General features: G+C 43.8%; 3 protein-coding genes across 4 annotated transcripts; 2 read left to right on the forward strand and 1 right to left on the reverse strand.

The window, feature by feature from the left end:
- The first annotated feature begins 101 nt into the window (after window positions 1-101).
- Window positions 102-7,073, forward strand: ehd2b (EH-domain containing 2b). Of its 2 annotated transcripts, none has more exons than XM_068713764.1 (7): window positions 102-547; window positions 1,703-2,164; window positions 2,288-2,464; window positions 3,481-3,596; window positions 4,956-5,368; window positions 5,471-5,635; window positions 5,754-7,073. In XM_068713764.1, the coding sequence occupies exons 2-7, from the start codon at window positions 1,944-1,946 to the stop codon at window positions 6,300-6,302; spliced, it is 1,641 nt and encodes a 546-aa protein (XP_068569865.1). In that variant the 5' UTR covers window positions 102-547; window positions 1,703-1,943; the 3' UTR covers window positions 6,303-7,073. The 2 variants fall into 2 exon arrangements, with proteins under 2 accessions (XP_068569865.1, XP_068569873.1); XM_068713772.1 differs by having other exon boundaries at window positions 104-547; window positions 3,481-3,578.
- Window positions 7,074-8,629: 1,556 nt separating this feature from the next.
- On the reverse strand, window positions 8,630-11,255 carry nup88 (nucleoporin 88). The gene has a single exon (XM_068713783.1). It carries the CDS (start codon window positions 11,253-11,255, stop codon window positions 9,051-9,053), a length of 2,205 nt encoding a protein of 734 aa, XP_068569884.1. The 3' UTR covers window positions 8,630-9,050.
- Window positions 11,215-15,618, forward strand: psmd8 (proteasome 26S subunit, non-ATPase 8). The gene is made up of 7 exons (XM_068713794.1): window positions 11,215-11,433; window positions 12,190-12,262; window positions 12,390-12,492; window positions 12,593-12,758; window positions 13,345-13,445; window positions 13,990-14,101; window positions 14,771-15,618. The coding sequence occupies exons 1-7, from the start codon at window positions 11,230-11,232 to the stop codon at window positions 14,906-14,908; spliced, it is 897 nt and encodes a 298-aa protein (XP_068569895.1). The 5' UTR covers window positions 11,215-11,229; the 3' UTR covers window positions 14,909-15,618.
- Window positions 15,619-16,239: the final 621 nt, after the last annotated feature.

Genomic DNA, 16,239 nt, shown 5'->3' on the forward strand with positions numbered 1-16,239 from the left:
ATAAGGACGCTGACGTTGTGTCATGTCTAAAGAAAAAAATTTGACTCCACCCAAATTATTTATTTACAACCCCCCCTCCTCCAGGTCCACGCCCTCTGACCACAGCTCTGCTCATCCTTGCCCTGAGCAGAGTGTTTTTGCTGCCCACAGTGTTGCCAGGCATCCCCTGAAGAGGAGGTGCATTCGAACTTGGAGAAGCAAGCAAGGGGAGAAAAAAAGTTGCCTGCGTGTGGTGTGCCTTTGTGTCTTACTGTTTGCCTTGTGCTCTTTCAGCCAGCCGAGTAAGGAACCCCGCCAGATCTGGAGCTCACCTGAAATACATTAAACCCTGGAGAAGAACGATCCTCTGTAATCTAGCTGCGTTGCTGCTCCAAAGGAGGGTTCCTATTCGCTGTCCGACATACACCCATACATGTAGCAGCAGCTCCTCCGAGAGTCTGTGTCTCAAGTCAAAATATTTTCCAGAGGGCAAGACTGCAGAGAGAGAGAGAGAGAGAGGGAGCATTCAAGGCGCTTGAAGAAGTCCGTGCTTTCTCCATAAAACTTGGTAAATACTCCTTTTCAATCTTTAAACATGGCTTATAGTGATCAGCATGTATTTTAACTTTTATTCAAATATATCCAGATTGTGAAACGATAGTGGAAACTGAGATTCGCTGGTTTTTGAGTGCAAATATCACAACTAAGCTGTAGAATTCATGAAATCGCAAATGTTCTAACTCTCAACAGTGTTTGAACAGCTTTTTCCATTGCTTCATTTGGATGTTAAAGTACGACTCCCCTGATACTTGCTGCTCCTGCATGTCACAATTCTTGTTTTAAGTCCAAGACTGTTGCAATTGTGGTGTGCCAAACCACAAGGCATTTTCCACCATCCTTAAACTTTAGAAATTGATCCCAGAGCCTGAACCAAACCTTTGATTCTTTAGGAAACCCTTTAAAGCAACTTTTACTCGTACAGCTCGGCTGGCACAGTACTTTTTGTGTGTAATGGCGGGCAAATCCCATTTAATGTCTCTCCCGTAGATCTCCAGGCTTCGCCATTTTAACTAAAAGTTTTTCCACACTGGTCTTGTGACATGTCAGGACTGTGTTGCCTATTCTCCTCTGGGCATTTTTTTCTTCTTCTAAATTTCCGTTCAAAATGGGATTTGCAAGAGAGAAACTCTACACAGATGAGTTAACATCTGTTGACGCGTGTCTTACCCTTGTGTCTTTGTGTCAGTCTGCTTCTAATCATGAGTTGTGCCTTCAATTCCTAATCCCGTGTTTGTGTTTTATGTAGACTACAGTTAAATTTGTTTTGCACGTATAGACTACCCACTGAGTTTTTGTCCTTAAACAGACAATTAAGTCGTGCACACATTTCATGTTCCAGCAAGAGGAACTGCCCCAGATAACAGGAATGTCTTACTCATTTCACTGTATTAAAATGAGCGGTGCCTGTGCAAATCCTCACGCAGGGTTGGGTTTGCAAGTTTTCCAGCGTGAACACCAACTTTTTCCAGTCCTGCAATGACAATGCTTGGACAGAGTCCTAGTGGGCTGTGGCTTACTCCAGATTCCACATCCTGACTCTAGGTTGTGGCAGACTTTGATCATCAGGTGCAAGAACACAAAGACACTTTTTTGCCATCTGGATCATCTCTTCCTTTCTCTTTGGATTTACCTCTACTTGTCTCCTATTCTGTCCGCATTACAGGGGCTAAGAGTGACCAGCGCGGCAACTGTTGTCAAAGGAAAAGATCCAAACTTCAAACAAAACGTCAGCCCTGTCGTCCCTCTCGCCGTGCGCAGAGAAGGTGTCAAGGACAAGTGAGCAGCGTTCACATAAGTACAGGAAACACCTGAAGGTTTTCCAAGGAAATACATCTTCAAACAACAGACACACTCTAACGTAGATCTTTGTAAGAAGCTCCCTGTCGTCTCGTTAGTCAATCAACATGTCACGCTGGGGGAGAAAGAATGTGAAGAAGACGCCAGAGGTGATCCGCACTGTGACAGAAGGGCTCAAGTCCTTGTATCGTAAGAAGCTGCTGCCTCTGGAGGAGTACTATGGTTTCCATGACTTCCACTCTCTCAGTCTGGAGGATGCAGACTTTGATAATAAGCCTATGGTGCTGGTGGTGGGACAGTACTCCACTGGAAAGACAACTTTCATCAAGTGAGACATTACAGCTCTGCATCTAACACATTCACTAGTCAAAATTTTTGTTTATTTAGGAACCAGTACTGAAATAATTACAAGCTGTGTGTGTGTGTGTGTGTGTGTGTGTGTGTGTGACAGGTATCTACTGGAGCAGGATATTCCTGGGAGCAGGGTGGGACCTGAACCCACCACTGACTGCTTCACTGCCATCATGCATGGGGAGGTGGAGGGAGTCATCCCCGGGAACGCCCTCATCGTAGACCCCAACAAGCCTTTCCGCAAACTCAACCCTTTTGGAAACACGTTTCTCAACAGGTGGGAGCGGGGATTTTATTCAGTGTGTTATGTAATGATTCCTGACTGAGGGAACCGGATAGATATCAGCACGAAAAATGGACAGACTATGTGAGAGAACGCAAGAAGGGGAAACGGGGAAGGAGAGATAACGGAACGTTTTTTAGCTCTTCGGAATTTCAAGTCCGTGTGCCAAATTTCAGAGCAGGGAGGCACTCGCCTTATTTGTGGAAAAATGGAGAAAGGGAGCGATATCACCAGAGAGGGTGATGAAAGCTAATGTACTCAGAAAGGAACTGCAATGTACACAAGTTCAAAGACGAGGTCAGAGGGCTCCACGGCCCCTCAGTGCAAAGACAAATAGATGAAGTCACAGATTTTGTGAGGCCCAGGGAACCCTGTAAGAGAAAGCTTAACACTGAAGTTCTTTCCTCTACTCTGTTTGCGGTCTGAGCTGCCAGATTTCTGTGTATGTTTTTCCACTGATGCAAACCAAGAAAAAGGTCACACGTTTTACAATGAAGTTAGCTGTTAGAAATGTGGACACGCATACTATCGATGGGGCTCTAACGTGAAAATTCTGATGCCAGTTTTTTCCGGAGTCCCTCTCTCTCTCTGTACAGGGTGTGTTTGTGAACGTATTTGCGTCCCTCCATCTGCTTTGACTTCCTGTTTGAGGACCGTTGGGCTCGTTAAGCTCATGAGCCGCAGGAAGTGATGTTGTTGTTCTAAGCCACACATCGTTAGCGGGCCTTATTGTTTGATTCTGGCAGAAGTGGTCATTTTCCTTCAGGAAGCCCACAGCAATGAGAGGCCTGCTTGAACACAATGGCCTGCGGTGGGAGGGGTGGGGGTGTGGGGAGGGGGCAGCTTCCAATCTGCTCCTCGGATCACATTGGCTTCTTTGATAAGCGTTAACCATTTTTCACATGATTTAGATTCCTTCCTCTTGCTCTGATTTCAAGCAAAATTGACCTCTCTGAACTTGGTCTTATCGCTGTTTATGTGACTTGGCTCCTGTCTGATGAAAATACCAGGTTCCAGTGCGCCCAGATGCCCAACCAGGTCCTGGAGAGCATCACCCTTATTGACACCCCGGGGATCCTGTCCGGTGCTAAACAGAGAGTGTGCCGAGGTGAGAGAAAGGACAAAGGTGAGGAGAGGGAATGGGGGGGCCTGCAGAGACGCACATCCGTGACCATCGGCTCACAAACTCATGACCTTGGCACGCCTGGCTAACCCATGGGACCAGTTCCCTCTGTCACCATAACACTTGGCAGCAGGGCAAGAAAACATCTCAGCAGTACACCGAGCAGCCAAGAAATCCTAATCAGGAACAGAGATGGTACAGACAAATCTGTCAGCACATCTGGAGGAATGTACTGTTGAGAAATAACTATCATCATCATCATCTCACAGTAGTTTATCCACTTTTCTGTTCATCCATGCTTTAAGTAACCCATTATTACTCAAGTCAATCTGCATGAGCAACTAATACTTTTAAAGGGTCAGTGCATCCGAATTGTGAAAAACATATCTCCTTACTCACCACTGGTGGCGTCTTGCAGATGGTTTTGGTTTTTATCTGGTGAGGTTTTGAAATATCTCAGAGATTTCTGCCTCCAAACAAAATACAACGGAGGTCAATGGAATGTTGTTTGTGGAACTCGCAGCAGTACAAAATTAAAGAAAAAATTTGTCCCAGTTTCTACGGATAATCCTTTTCTTTGGTAAAACATAGCAGTGCAAACTGCTCACAGTGAAGTTCACAGGTTATCCAGAGTAACTGGGACATTGTTTTTGAAAAGATGATGATGTTCCACAGTGTAGACATACTCTGTAAGTAAAAGTTTTGCATTCAAAATGTCACTGAAGTAAATGTACACAAGCATCAAAATGTACTTAAAGTACCAAAAGTAAAAGTAGTAACAATGCGGAATGGCCCATTTCAGAATAATATACTTCTATCAATGATCGATTGATAGATGGATGTACATATCACGTTATATACAATATTGCAGCTGATAAATGAGGGGCTAATTGTAATTTATTTATATACTGCTGTGTAGCCTAATCTTTAACAATATACCATATTTATCGGTTCATACTATTTTCTGTTAATAGTCTGAATCTTTAAAGTAACTAGCAATTATATTTATCAAATAAATGGAGTAAAAAAAAGTACAATATTTCACTTAGAATTGTATATAGTGTAACATAAAATAGAAATACTCAAGAAAAGTACAAGTACCTAACATTGCATTAGAGTACAGTGCTTGAGTAAATGGAGTTAGTTATGTCCTATAACTGGACATTTTCCATGTTAAAAGTCAAAGAATCGTGATCACAACGTGGTGCCTGAGCGTACAGCTGGGTCGGACAGATACGAGGTGTGAAGGCTTTGTGTCTGTGTCGACCTCCTCCCCTCTCCTGCCCCCTTTTCTTTCTGTGAAGTGCATACTGCTTAGGTTTCTGAATGTCTTCGTTATTCAACCCTGTTCTATCCAAACAGGCTATGACTTCCCAGCTGTGCTGCGCTGGTTTGCGGAGCGTGTGGACCGCATCATCCTGCTGTTCGATGCCCATAAACTGGAGATATCGGACGAGTTCGCCGAGGCTATCGGTGCCTTGAAGGGCAACGAGGACAAGCTGCGCGTGGTGCTCAACAAGGCGGACATGGTGAGCACCCAGCAGCTCATGAGAGTGTACGGTGCACTCATGTGGTCCCTGGGCAAGGTGTTTGGCACTCCGGAGGTTCTGCGAGTCTACATTGGCTCCTTCTGGTCCGAGCCACTGATGGTTACAGACAACCGGAAGCTGTTTGAGCTGGAGGAGGAAGATCTGTTCGCTGACATCCAAAACCTTCCTCGCAATGCAGCTTTGCGCAAGCTCAATGACCTGGTCAAGAGGGCACGTCTTGTTAGGGTGGGTCGTTATTGGCATGTCAACATGTGCTCACTAAATGCTTATTGAAAGGTTAGTTGTGTTAACGCCTTGGTATGTGTGCCGTGCTTTTCTTAATCCCAGGTCCATGCCCACATCATCAGCTACCTGAAGCAGGAGATGCCTTCTGTCTTCAGGAAGGACAATAAAAAGAAGAATCTGATCTACCAGCTGCCAGTGATTTTCTCTAAGATCCAGCTGCAGCACAACATTTCGGCTGGCGACTTCCCAGATTGTGCTAAAATGCAGGTGAGTCTGTTTTTTGCAGTTATGCAAAGACTTCTCTTTGACCACTAACAGTTTAGTTATATTTAAATGAAACTTGACGTGTACCGGCTAACACATTTGAATCATTCCCTTTTTGAAGGAGCAACTGATGGTTCATGATTTCACCAAGTTCAAAACCTTGAAGCCTAACCTGATGGCGTCCTTGGATGAGTTGCTCTCCGCTGACATCTCCAAACTGATGCCCCTCCTGCGGCAGGAGGAGCTGGAGGCAGGCGAGCAACTCGGTGTGCAGGGTGGAGCCTTCATTGGGACCCGTGCCGGACCGTTCGGAGAGGGCGACCCCTTTTCGCAGGAGAACGGAGAGGGATGTGAGGAGGAGGAGGACTGGGTGGTGACCAAAGACAAGCCCAAATACGATGAAATCTTCTACAACCTCGCTCCCAATGAGGGCAAGCTGAGCGGCAACAAGGCTAAGGACTGGATGGTGAGCTCCCGCCTGCCCAACTCGGTGCTAGGTCGCATCTGGAAGCTGTCGGATGTGGACCACGACGGCATGCTGGATGATGAAGAATTTGCCCTGGCCAGCCACCTGATTGAGGTCAAGCTGGAGGGCCATGGTCTGCCCCCTGAGCTTCCCACGCGTCTGATCCCGCCCTCCAAACGCAGGCAGAAGGGCTCTGATGCATAGACATGTCACATCGTCCCTGGAGCTGAGAGAGACTCTTCTCTATTGGCTGTGCTACTGTTGGTATTTGCTTGTCCCCCCCCTCCCCCCCAGACCCAAGTCCAACTGTTTGTAATGCGTTCAACTTCTCCTCTGAGACCAATTTTGATCTCGCACAATGGAACATACTGTATTAATGCTTAAGTCAATCCTTTGACAAAAGATTGTGTATTAAGAAGTCACGGGTCTGGTTGCTTCGTCCCTTTGGCTCCTCAAAGTTAGCTTTTTATGATGAGTTTCAAAATATATCTACTTGTGTTTGCGTAGCAGAAGTAATTAAAGGCTGGCACCCAGAATACAGAGCTAAACTTGTCTGTATTAAATCCTGAAAATAAAACATTCCTTCAGTGACGAGATTAGAGTGGCACAGTATTAAAAGGATTGATAATTTGTAGGATGATACCATTTTCAGGTCTGGTCGTTCCAAAGAGAATAACCAGACCTGAAAATGATTTGTTTGTATTATTTTTAACTCAAACTGGCAGCAAAAATCTAATAACCTGAATGCATTTCATTTTTGATGCTTTACATGCCACAATTTTTGTGCATAAACTTTCTACATTATTTTTGTAATGGTTGCTGTTGTTTTGTATGTGCCGGAGCTAGACATCAGTTGCATAAAAGAACATGACATGCTGAGATTAACTTTTGACTGACTTTTGATCGATCTATTACTGACTACTGTACACAGCTCTGTTAACTATTATTGTAACCAAATAAAATTCCCTGACTGTGGTTTGTGTCTATAGTGACCATTTTATATATGTAAAAATAATGAACAAAGCTTGATAAAGGTAGTAAAACTTGAGTTTTTAAAATGTCTACTATTAGACAGAAAGTTTGGTACACAACTGATAGTTGAGTGCATATAATTTGGCTCTCTTTTTACATGATTTGCTTTTCTATCGAGCTCACTTTGGTCTCTCAGTGACGGACCAGATAAACAGTGAGTCACACTCTCCCCTGCCAAGTCCCCATACCACCATTTTCCGAGGCTCTCTGCCCTCTCATTCCCACCATCTGAGGTCTTTTCTGTGCCTCTCTCACACACACTCACACACACTTAACACAGTTACATTTGTTACATTCACTCCCTCAGTAGCACGCCCGTGTATGTTTTTGATTTCATCCTGCGTACACTATGCGGCATAAGCACAAAAATGTGTGCCCCGCGTAGAGCTGTGTGTGTTTCACATAAGGCATTCAAGGTTCGCAGAATAAGGGGTGGCCTCCCCGCCTCCCTGTTCCACTCCTCCATGGAAAGATACACAAATGAGAAACAGGCAAGGCAGCCCTTTCCTCCCTGCTCTCTGGCTTACAGTGACTCACATGTGAAGAATGTGGTGGGTTGGCCCAAGAGTTATTAATATCGCCTTTCCTAGGGTCCGCTAAGTTTCCTTAGGCTCATACACAGGATCTAGACACTGTACCTTTATGAAAGACTTAAACAACATCCCCCTATTAGGAGAATTCCTGAGCTAGACCTGCAGCACACCACACCCTCTCCCGTGTATGTGTGTGTGGGAGAAAGAGGGAGGTGATATGTGGAAAAAGTCAAGTGAGGTGACAAAATTCAACTGAGATGAACAAAGTGTCTTGACTAAAAATGAGCTTATGTTGGGTTTCTTGTGTATTTTCAACTCATTGCTGCCAAAGGCATTCAAATATCCCCATAGCAGTTTGGACAATGCCCACCTGTTACATAGTTAGGCTGTGCTGAGTCCTAAACCATCTCAAAGGTTTGTGTGCTCAAATCAACAAATCAAGCTTCAGCCATGGGAGGAAGGTTGCAGGCAAGCTACAACCCCCCCACCCCCACCCCCACCCCACCCCCAGCATCAGACATCCCCAACAATGAAGCTTACTCAAGGAAACCGGGGTCTCCGTATACGTCACTCGGTGTTTACGTGGGGGAATTCCTCACTCGCAAACCTGCCGTGGAGGAAAAAACTGAGGTCAACAAATTCTGGAGAGGGGTGACATCTGGTGGATACAGGATTCCTGGCAACCTTACACCAAAACTGTACACAGTGTCCGACTGTAGATGGCAGACTGGAGGCATGCAGATGCTTCTATTACAAGACCGGTTCAAGTCTGTACATATGCTGTAATGCTGCCTCCTGTCAGTACAGTACTTTCAATTTACATATATGTGAATATATTAAGATAGACTAAAGAAAATGGAACCTATCCTTTAACCTTCCCTTCTCTGCATTTTTTGAAGTCTGTTTTTTATTCAGTTGTACATCAGTTATTGGCGGAAATAATGTGTCACAAATGAGTAAAGACAGTTACAGAGAACTTTCAATTTTATTATCAATCCAAAAAATGAGCAAACAATGTTGAAAAGCTCAGATATTTCCCATGTTTCACATCTATAAATGGCATATTCTGCTAAATACCTGACTCAAACCTTAACATTTCGAAACACAAATGTATGAAATGTTATGCAAGACATGAAGGAAAACCGTATCCCTATAAAGAGACAAACAACATGTAGTATCAAAGGTAAAGTTATACAAGTGTATATAAAATATCTTTCAATTCAAATATCCATTCCACTCATGGCACATTAAGTCATGACTAAAGCACTCAATCCAGCTTCTCATCAAAAGTCACAAAAAGGCAGATTTAATCACTGTAGTCAAACGAGCATTTTAATTATTTCCCCCAATTGTTTGCAATACATTTTTTGACTGCTTTCTGAAGCGCTTAGAAACTGAAGTGGTTTTTGATGTCTTTGATCTGTTTCATCATGTCACCAATTTGCTGTCCCTGTTCTCTGAGGACATCCTGAACAACCTTCTTCTGTTGGGCATTGAGGGACACCGTCGTCCTGGCTGCAGGCACATCCTTGTCCACTTGTGTCTTCTGGTAGTCCATCTTCATGTTCACCTGTTTGATGCAGTTGTCCAGGTGTTTCAGTTGATCGCTGATGGTCTGCAGCTCCTTCTTCATATCCTTTTCACTGTTTGACAGTATGGGTAGTCGGCTTTGCAGGCTGCCCAGCACTCTTTTAACCCCGTTCATGATGGTTTCCTGGCGATACTTTGCATCTTCGTACTTGTCAGCCAACCTCTCTGCCGCCTCTCTGAGACTCTTCCTCTCCTCCCTGCACAGAGTCAACTCCTCCAGCTGCTTGTTCTTCTGGCTGGTCAGGAGTTTCACCCTTCTCTGCATCTCTTCACGGGCCATGTCCTGCTTCAGAATGTACTCCTCACGGAAGACCTGTGTGGCTCTGCTGAGGAGCTGCAGACACTCAGGAGGTGGCGGCGACGCATCCTTGTCCCCGGCCTTGAGTACGAGAGGATTAGTGGAGCTACGTGCCAGGATGTTGCGGATGTGCTGCTCAAAAGAGTCGTCGGCCAGCCCGCGCAGAGGGGAGCTACCAGAACCTGGACCTGGATGCGTACAGAGCAAGGGAGGGGAGGGAGGGCGAATGGAGCTCAGCAGGGGCAACAGGATGCACTCATAGGCGCTGGTGATGCAGACCATGGTGGCGCCCAAGGAGAGGTCAGACACAATCACAAAGCCACGAACCGGAGCCGACTGACTAGACAGGAGTGGTCTGGTGCAAAGAATGTGCTCTACAATACAGCGCTTCTCAGCAGCCAGCTCCTGGAGATTGTCCTTATCCTCCTCACCAGACTGGAGGAACTTCTGCAGCTTGTTGACCCAGATTAGCCCCACACTATGCACGCCTGCTTCGTGGGTGCAGTGATACCTCTGCTGGCAAAGGGGGTCTCTGTGCAGTCTGATTGGGCAGGTGAAATCAAACTCTTGAGGCTCCTCGTCCTCTCCTGTGGCTACTTTGAGGGTGAGCTCCAGCTCAACACACTCAAACACGTAGAGAGCCGGCGCTGCCTCCGTGCCTCGGATCCACTTTTCCACTGCCCCGGTCTCTTCCTCTTCTTCAGACTCCAGCACCACGCAGTGATACAGCGTGCCCGTTTCTGTGGCGATGACCAGGATACTAGGCACACATGGCAGGCAGAGAATGGCACAAGCATCGTAGCCGTAGTTATCCTCTGCTGCAGGATACATCGGGAGGGGTCCAATGGGTTTACTGAGACTCACACCCTTCGCCTGGCTCGTGTAGCTCACATAGGTCTCCCCATTTTCGTAGAGGATGTACAGAGGGTAGACCGGCTGTTCTTTTGAGCACTGTGCTGTCGGCTGCCGAAGCGGGGACGAAATCGGCCCGAAGTCAAACGCCACAGCTATCTCCCCTAGAGACGCTGCGTAGGAGCGGACCGGAGGGTGGCCGCTCATGTCATCTTCCGACTGTGACACTGACAGGACTTTGGCCGGCGTCTGGGGCGACTTCAAGCCGTAAAACCTGACGGTGTTGTCGGACGTGAGCAGCACCAGGTGGGGCTCGTCGGTCTCGCTGGGGTACCAAGCCGCCTGCCGCAGACTCACAGACGGAGAGCTGGTGAAGAAGCGCTCCGCTACCGGAATGGTCTTGCAGTTGATTACGTTCCGTCCGCCCTCGAACTCGGACCTCTTTCCCCACCGCTGAGGAAGCTCCAGCACAGAGACGCCCCGCAGCCCGACAAGCGCGACGTGGTGCTGAGTGGGACTGAGCAGCACCTGGCACAGCTCGAAGAGAGGAGGGTTGATGCACAGCAAGGTCTGATGGTTCCCGCTCACGTTACTGAGACTCTCATCCGTGTTTAGATGTCGCAGGTTGGTCGTGTAAAACACGCGGTCTGAATCGTCCCACACGAACAAGTCCCCACCCAAACAAAAAGTGAGGTTTTTAGCGACCCCTCGTTCATTTGGGTTGGGCTCTAAATCCAATTTCTGTCGTAATTTTTGGAAAATAGCATGGTTTGGTAGGTCACTCAACCACCGCTCTGTGCCGAATGCCGCCATCTTGATCCGCCGTATGTCGCTCAGGGAAAAACAGTCCATGGCAACGAAAGTGCTTTACGACAGTTATTTAACGTATTACGGTGGCCGGTGTCGTATATTTTGCAGAATCACCATGGCGTTGAAAGAGACTGCAGGGCTGTATGAGACACTGAAAACGGAGTGGAACAAGAAAAACCCAAACCTGAGTAAATGTGGAGAACTTCTGAGCAAACTGAAGGTAGAGTCACAGAGTGTCTGTCTTTATTTTTACGAGTCGAATTAGGAACACTGCCTATTTAGAAGCCTTGGCGCTGTTAGCAAATGTAGCTAAGCGTGCTAACTTAGGCTAGCCATGCTAACGTTGTGTAGCGATAGTTTTCTATTAATTAACGTTACACTTTAGACACCTAGCGTTGTACAATATACCCTTTGGGATGTTAACATTGAATTAAATGTGTTAACTATATGTTAGCGTTTAACGTTAGCTGACGAGACAATGTAATCACATTATGATTTCTGTTATGACAGGAAACAGTCAGTGTTGCTAACGTTAACGTACCGTCGGCCAACAGTTAATTCATTGTCCAATTAGTTGATACAGTTATTAAGGACAGAGGTGGAACACGTATTCAGATCTTTTAACTACGAGTTATCCTTTTACAAGTGAAAGTCCTGCATTCCGAATTATATAGACTATATATTACTGCATTATGATTATTGATGCCTTAATGTGTACATCACCTAAATATTACAGCTGGAATTGGTGGGGCTGATTGTAATTTCTTTACTGCTGTGTAACTTAATTTATTATGACATATCATAAATCATTAGTCAATTTATATTTTGTAATAATCTGAATCTAGTTCAACTAATAATTTCAAATAAATGTAATGAAGTACATGTACAATATTTGTTCCAAAATGGAGTGGAGATTGGGTAGTAAGTAGCATTAAATGGAAATACTGTAGAAAATGACATCAAACTTCTTTTGCAGGTTTCATTACTGGAGCTGAACTTCTTACCTACCAGTGGGTCTGCGCTCACTAAGCAGCAGCTCATTTTAGCCCGTGAGTAATGGCGGCATGTCAAGCTGACAGATAACATTCATATTAATCATGGTTTAGCATTTGGCCAACTAGTATTCCAGTTATCAAGAAGATATTGCTAATTAAGGACAATGTGTCTGTGTTTCAGGTGATGTCCTTGAAATTGGAGCTCTGTGGAGTATCCTCAAGAAGGACATCCCGTCCTTTGAGAGATACATGGCCCAGCTAAAATGTTACTACTTTGATTACAAGTAATGTCACCGTTTTTTTTTTTAATGTGTTGTGTGATTTTGCTACATAGTACTTACTGGATTATTCTAACATTACTCTCTCCTTACCTTTGTCCTTAAGGGATGAACTGCCTGAAGCTGCCTACATGCATCAGTTACTTGGACTGAACCTGCTCTTCCTGCTCTCACAGAACCGTGTGTCTGAGTTTCACACAGAACTGGAGAGATTGAGTGCACGAGACATTCAGGCCAACGTATACATCAGACACCCAGTGTCCCTAGAGCAGGTGCTGCAATTTCCCCACTGACAAAGCACACATTTCGGGTTTCATATTGTACTGTTGTAAAATGTTGATATTTTTGTGTCCAATTATTAATTTGTACCCTCAAACCAATATTTTCACATTGCTACTGCAGTAGGAATAGGTTGTGGATTGTCCAGTAAAATAGGGAGGAACACCCTGCCCTCAAGTTACTGAATTAATACCTTCAAATTACCATATTCACATTCTTTGTCCCTGTCTCCTCGATACTGTACTTCTTAATACAGTTTGCGAGACGTTTCAGTATTCCATGTTTACGTTTAGCTGGCCAGGCTTGACTGCTATTGGCAGACATGCCTGTGTAATGCATTTCAAAAAACACGGTGAATATTGGGTCATAGACAATCTACCTGGGTCACCAAGATTTAAAACAGTTTTATTTTGGCTGAACATGGATGTGTTGTCTATAATGTTTTAATCACAAATGATAAATTCAAAGGTACAAATTAATTGCAGCAAAATTATATATATAAATGCAGGAAATATGAACATTGGATAATAATATGTAAATACCAATGTGATGTTTTATTTCCTCTCCTGGCCTTTTCAGTACTTGATGGAAGGAAGTTACAACAAGGTCTTTCTTGCCAAAGGCAACATCCCTGCTGAGAGCTACACCTTTTTTATTGATATTCTGCTCGACACAATTCGGTAAGGAATAATATGGTTACCGTACCTGCCATCATTTCTATATTTGTTTCATTGATACAATCCTTTATGTGCTTGCTATGCCTTGCCTTTTAGTGTTTTTGTTTTCTATGCTGAAGCTTATTGACCATTTTGATCAGGTCGATATATACCATCGATAGGTATCAGTTGATACTCGTTTATATATACATCTTCTCTATAAAGGCAGATCAAAAGAGTCATTAGATGTCGAAGCTTCCTTTCGGCGCCCATTCAACATTTATTTACTGATAATAAATTAATCAAGGCCACACAAGGTAAATTAACCTGTAAACCGAATCAAAAAGTTCTTGGTGGTTTACCGTTGACATCCCTTTGTTAAGTGGTAAGGTGTCTTGATATAGAACATGATGGACTCTGCAAAGGAAACAACTTAATCTCAGTTATTTTCAGTTATCAGGAAGGACAACTCTTTATTCTTTATTTAACTATGTTTAATCTGGATTGTTATGTAATCAGCAGGTCAAAAAAAACACTTCAACTAAATCTGTGATCTTTTTAATTGCAGTGATGAGATTGCAGGTTGCATAGAAAAAGCATACGAGCAGATCCAGTTCAGTGAGGCCACCCGGGTGCTTTTCTTCAGTTCCCCCAAAAAGATGACAGATTATGCCAAGAAGGTATGTATATTTATGTTTGGGAAATGGACTTAAATTGAATGCCAAATGTCAGTAGTATGCAGAGATTACAAGAAAAAAAATAGATTTCTGTTGGTATGTTCAATATTATTTGAATGTAATAATAGGAGGGTAAATTAAGTGTCTCAGTTACAGGCTTGTAGGAAACATGAGGTTATCATGCTGCTAATCAAAACGCACAAAAGACAAATTTAACTATAAATTATAACATGTTAGAACATTCCACCTTGTAGGTGTCATTATTATCAGAGCTGTTTGTTCATACTTGGTTTGTTGCAGATGTTTACAGCAGATAAAGAAACATGTAGCTTGCTCTGACAGAACGTGAAAACACATGTCATTTTACAAATAATTATGTAATGGCCTGTTAGGTTTCTAAAACAAGTCCAAACCTAACTCAGAGCAACATCTATAGCTTGGTCCAACACATAGTACTTTATTTCATTAATAAATAAATACAAATTAGGTAAGGTGGAAAAAGCAGCCAGGCATTGAGTGGAACTGCAGACAGCTGATTGTTGAACTGTCAGATTTTCTTAAAGTTTTCTTATCATTTCAGTTTCGAAACTGAAACAAAATTCCATCCTAGATTCTTGCAGACAAATCATGAAATAGCCGAACAGCCAAAGCTTATTGTTGATTTCATTTCAGCGAGGATGGAGTTTGAGCCCAGATGGCTATTACTCGTTCACCACTCAGCAGCAGCGGACAGAAGAGGTGACCATCCCCTCTACGGAGCTGGCACAACAGGTCATCGAATATGCACGACAGCTGGAGATGATCGTGTAATTTGCCCCCAGGAACACACTCCGACACACAGGCCGCTGATCCAGTGTACATCCAGTCAGCTCAAATGCAGTTTCCTTAAGGAACATGACTTAAATGAATGCAGAGTGGTTGGTTTGTTGCCTATATTTAAAAAAATCAATCAACATTTATTTTTCATGTATTCCAGTTATCTGCAGGTCTTTCTGTCTGGAAGCTTTCTTTCATTTTAAAAGATGGGGAACAAAACTAAAAGTATCACAGGTGGCCCGTCTGTCGTCAGCAATTGCTACATATGTACCTTTTTATTGAAGACATTCAAGGGTTTCAAATGTTCCAGTTAGTTATTGTATCCAAGACAACATTAAAACTGAGCTTTTTATGGGTTAAGGCCAAAACCAAGTCAGTCCCCTTGAGCCTCAGCTCTGTAACAACTACTAGTAAGTTCATTTCAATCACCACCCTGTTACTTTGCCTGTCAGTGTCACACAAAACTATCAACTGAACATTTTTCCTCCAAATTCAAGCAGACTCTTTTTCTATACAAAGTTAATTTACTCTTTAGTAAGTCTCACAGAAATGTATCCCCCTTGCCTTGTATCCTAGCAACTGACAGAATTTCCATTGAAGTTTGTGTGTTTTCTAAGTGGTAATGCCTCTTCCACCCTACATGGTTTGTATTCCAGTTATTACAATGCAAATCTTTGTCTGCAATAAACAATTCAGAAAATAAACTTTTTGAATGACTGTTTAAGTTTTTTAAGCTATTTTCCTATAAAGCAAGTCTTTCAAATAAACTGAGAAATTTACAAAATGCAAGTCATTAACCTGACATCTTTTGATTGTCTCATCATTTATGATATCTAGTCATCATTTTCTGTCTCTCTCAGTGCTATGAAAGCTCCAAGTCTTGCTCTTGTAATCCAAGTAGTTTTACACTGGTGATTTGGGTTTCTCTAAACCTGTGGAACTAACTGATCTTAACCAATGGTATCGGTCAGACTGATCAATCAGAACAAATGAAAATGCAAAACAAAAAAAAGAAAATTTGCACTTATTTTCTAAGCTTAAGATTGGGTTAAGGCTTGAAGTGTAATCTGTAGCCCACCACTATTGGACATTTGGTGGCAAACCTGCGTTATGTCCCAGGACATATGTCTATGTCTGTCTGTTCAGTTGAATTAGCAGGTGAACCACGGGTGGAGTCCTGTCTACCAGCCTGATGTGTGGCACCTGCTCTGGGCACCTCATTTCAAAAGCCCTTCCACAGCAGCAGTCTCTCTCAGCCACTCTCCTGCCAGCTGCCTCTGCAAGAACAGTCTCTCCCAATCACCTTGTTTGCTTCTTGTTTTGTT

The sequence above is a fragment of the Cebidichthys violaceus genome, unplaced genomic scaffold (genome assembly GCF_023349555.1).
Source record: "Cebidichthys violaceus isolate CVI_PGR_0920_01 unplaced genomic scaffold, fCebVio1.0.p SCAF_1, whole genome shotgun sequence".
Taxonomy (NCBI): Eukaryota; Metazoa; Chordata; class Actinopteri; order Perciformes; family Stichaeidae; genus Cebidichthys; species Cebidichthys violaceus.

Excerpts from the sequence above, each read along its gene's own strand:
- ehd2b (XM_068713764.1), top strand. The coding sequence starts at position 1,944 with ATGTCACGCTGGGGGAGAAAGAATGTGAAGAAGACGCCAGAGGTGATC. Across the intron at positions 2,165-2,287 it reads GGAAAGACAACTTTCATCAA|GTATCTACTGGAGCAGGATA; the intron begins GTGAGACATTAC and ends TGTGTGTGACAG. Across the intron at positions 5,369-5,470 it reads AGAGGGCACGTCTTGTTAGG|GTCCATGCCCACATCATCAG; the intron begins GTGGGTCGTTAT and ends TCTTAATCCCAG.
- nup88 (XM_068713783.1), bottom strand. The coding sequence starts at position 11,255 with ATGGACTGTTTTTCCCTGAGCGACATACGGCGGATCAAGATGGCGGCA.
- psmd8 (XM_068713794.1), top strand. The coding sequence starts at position 11,230 with ATGTCGCTCAGGGAAAAACAGTCCATGGCAACGAAAGTGCTTTACGAC. Across the intron at positions 13,446-13,989 it reads ATTCTGCTCGACACAATTCG|TGATGAGATTGCAGGTTGCA; the intron begins GTAAGGAATAAT and ends TTTTAATTGCAG. Across the intron at positions 14,102-14,770 it reads TGACAGATTATGCCAAGAAG|CGAGGATGGAGTTTGAGCCC; the intron begins GTATGTATATTT and ends ATTTCATTTCAG.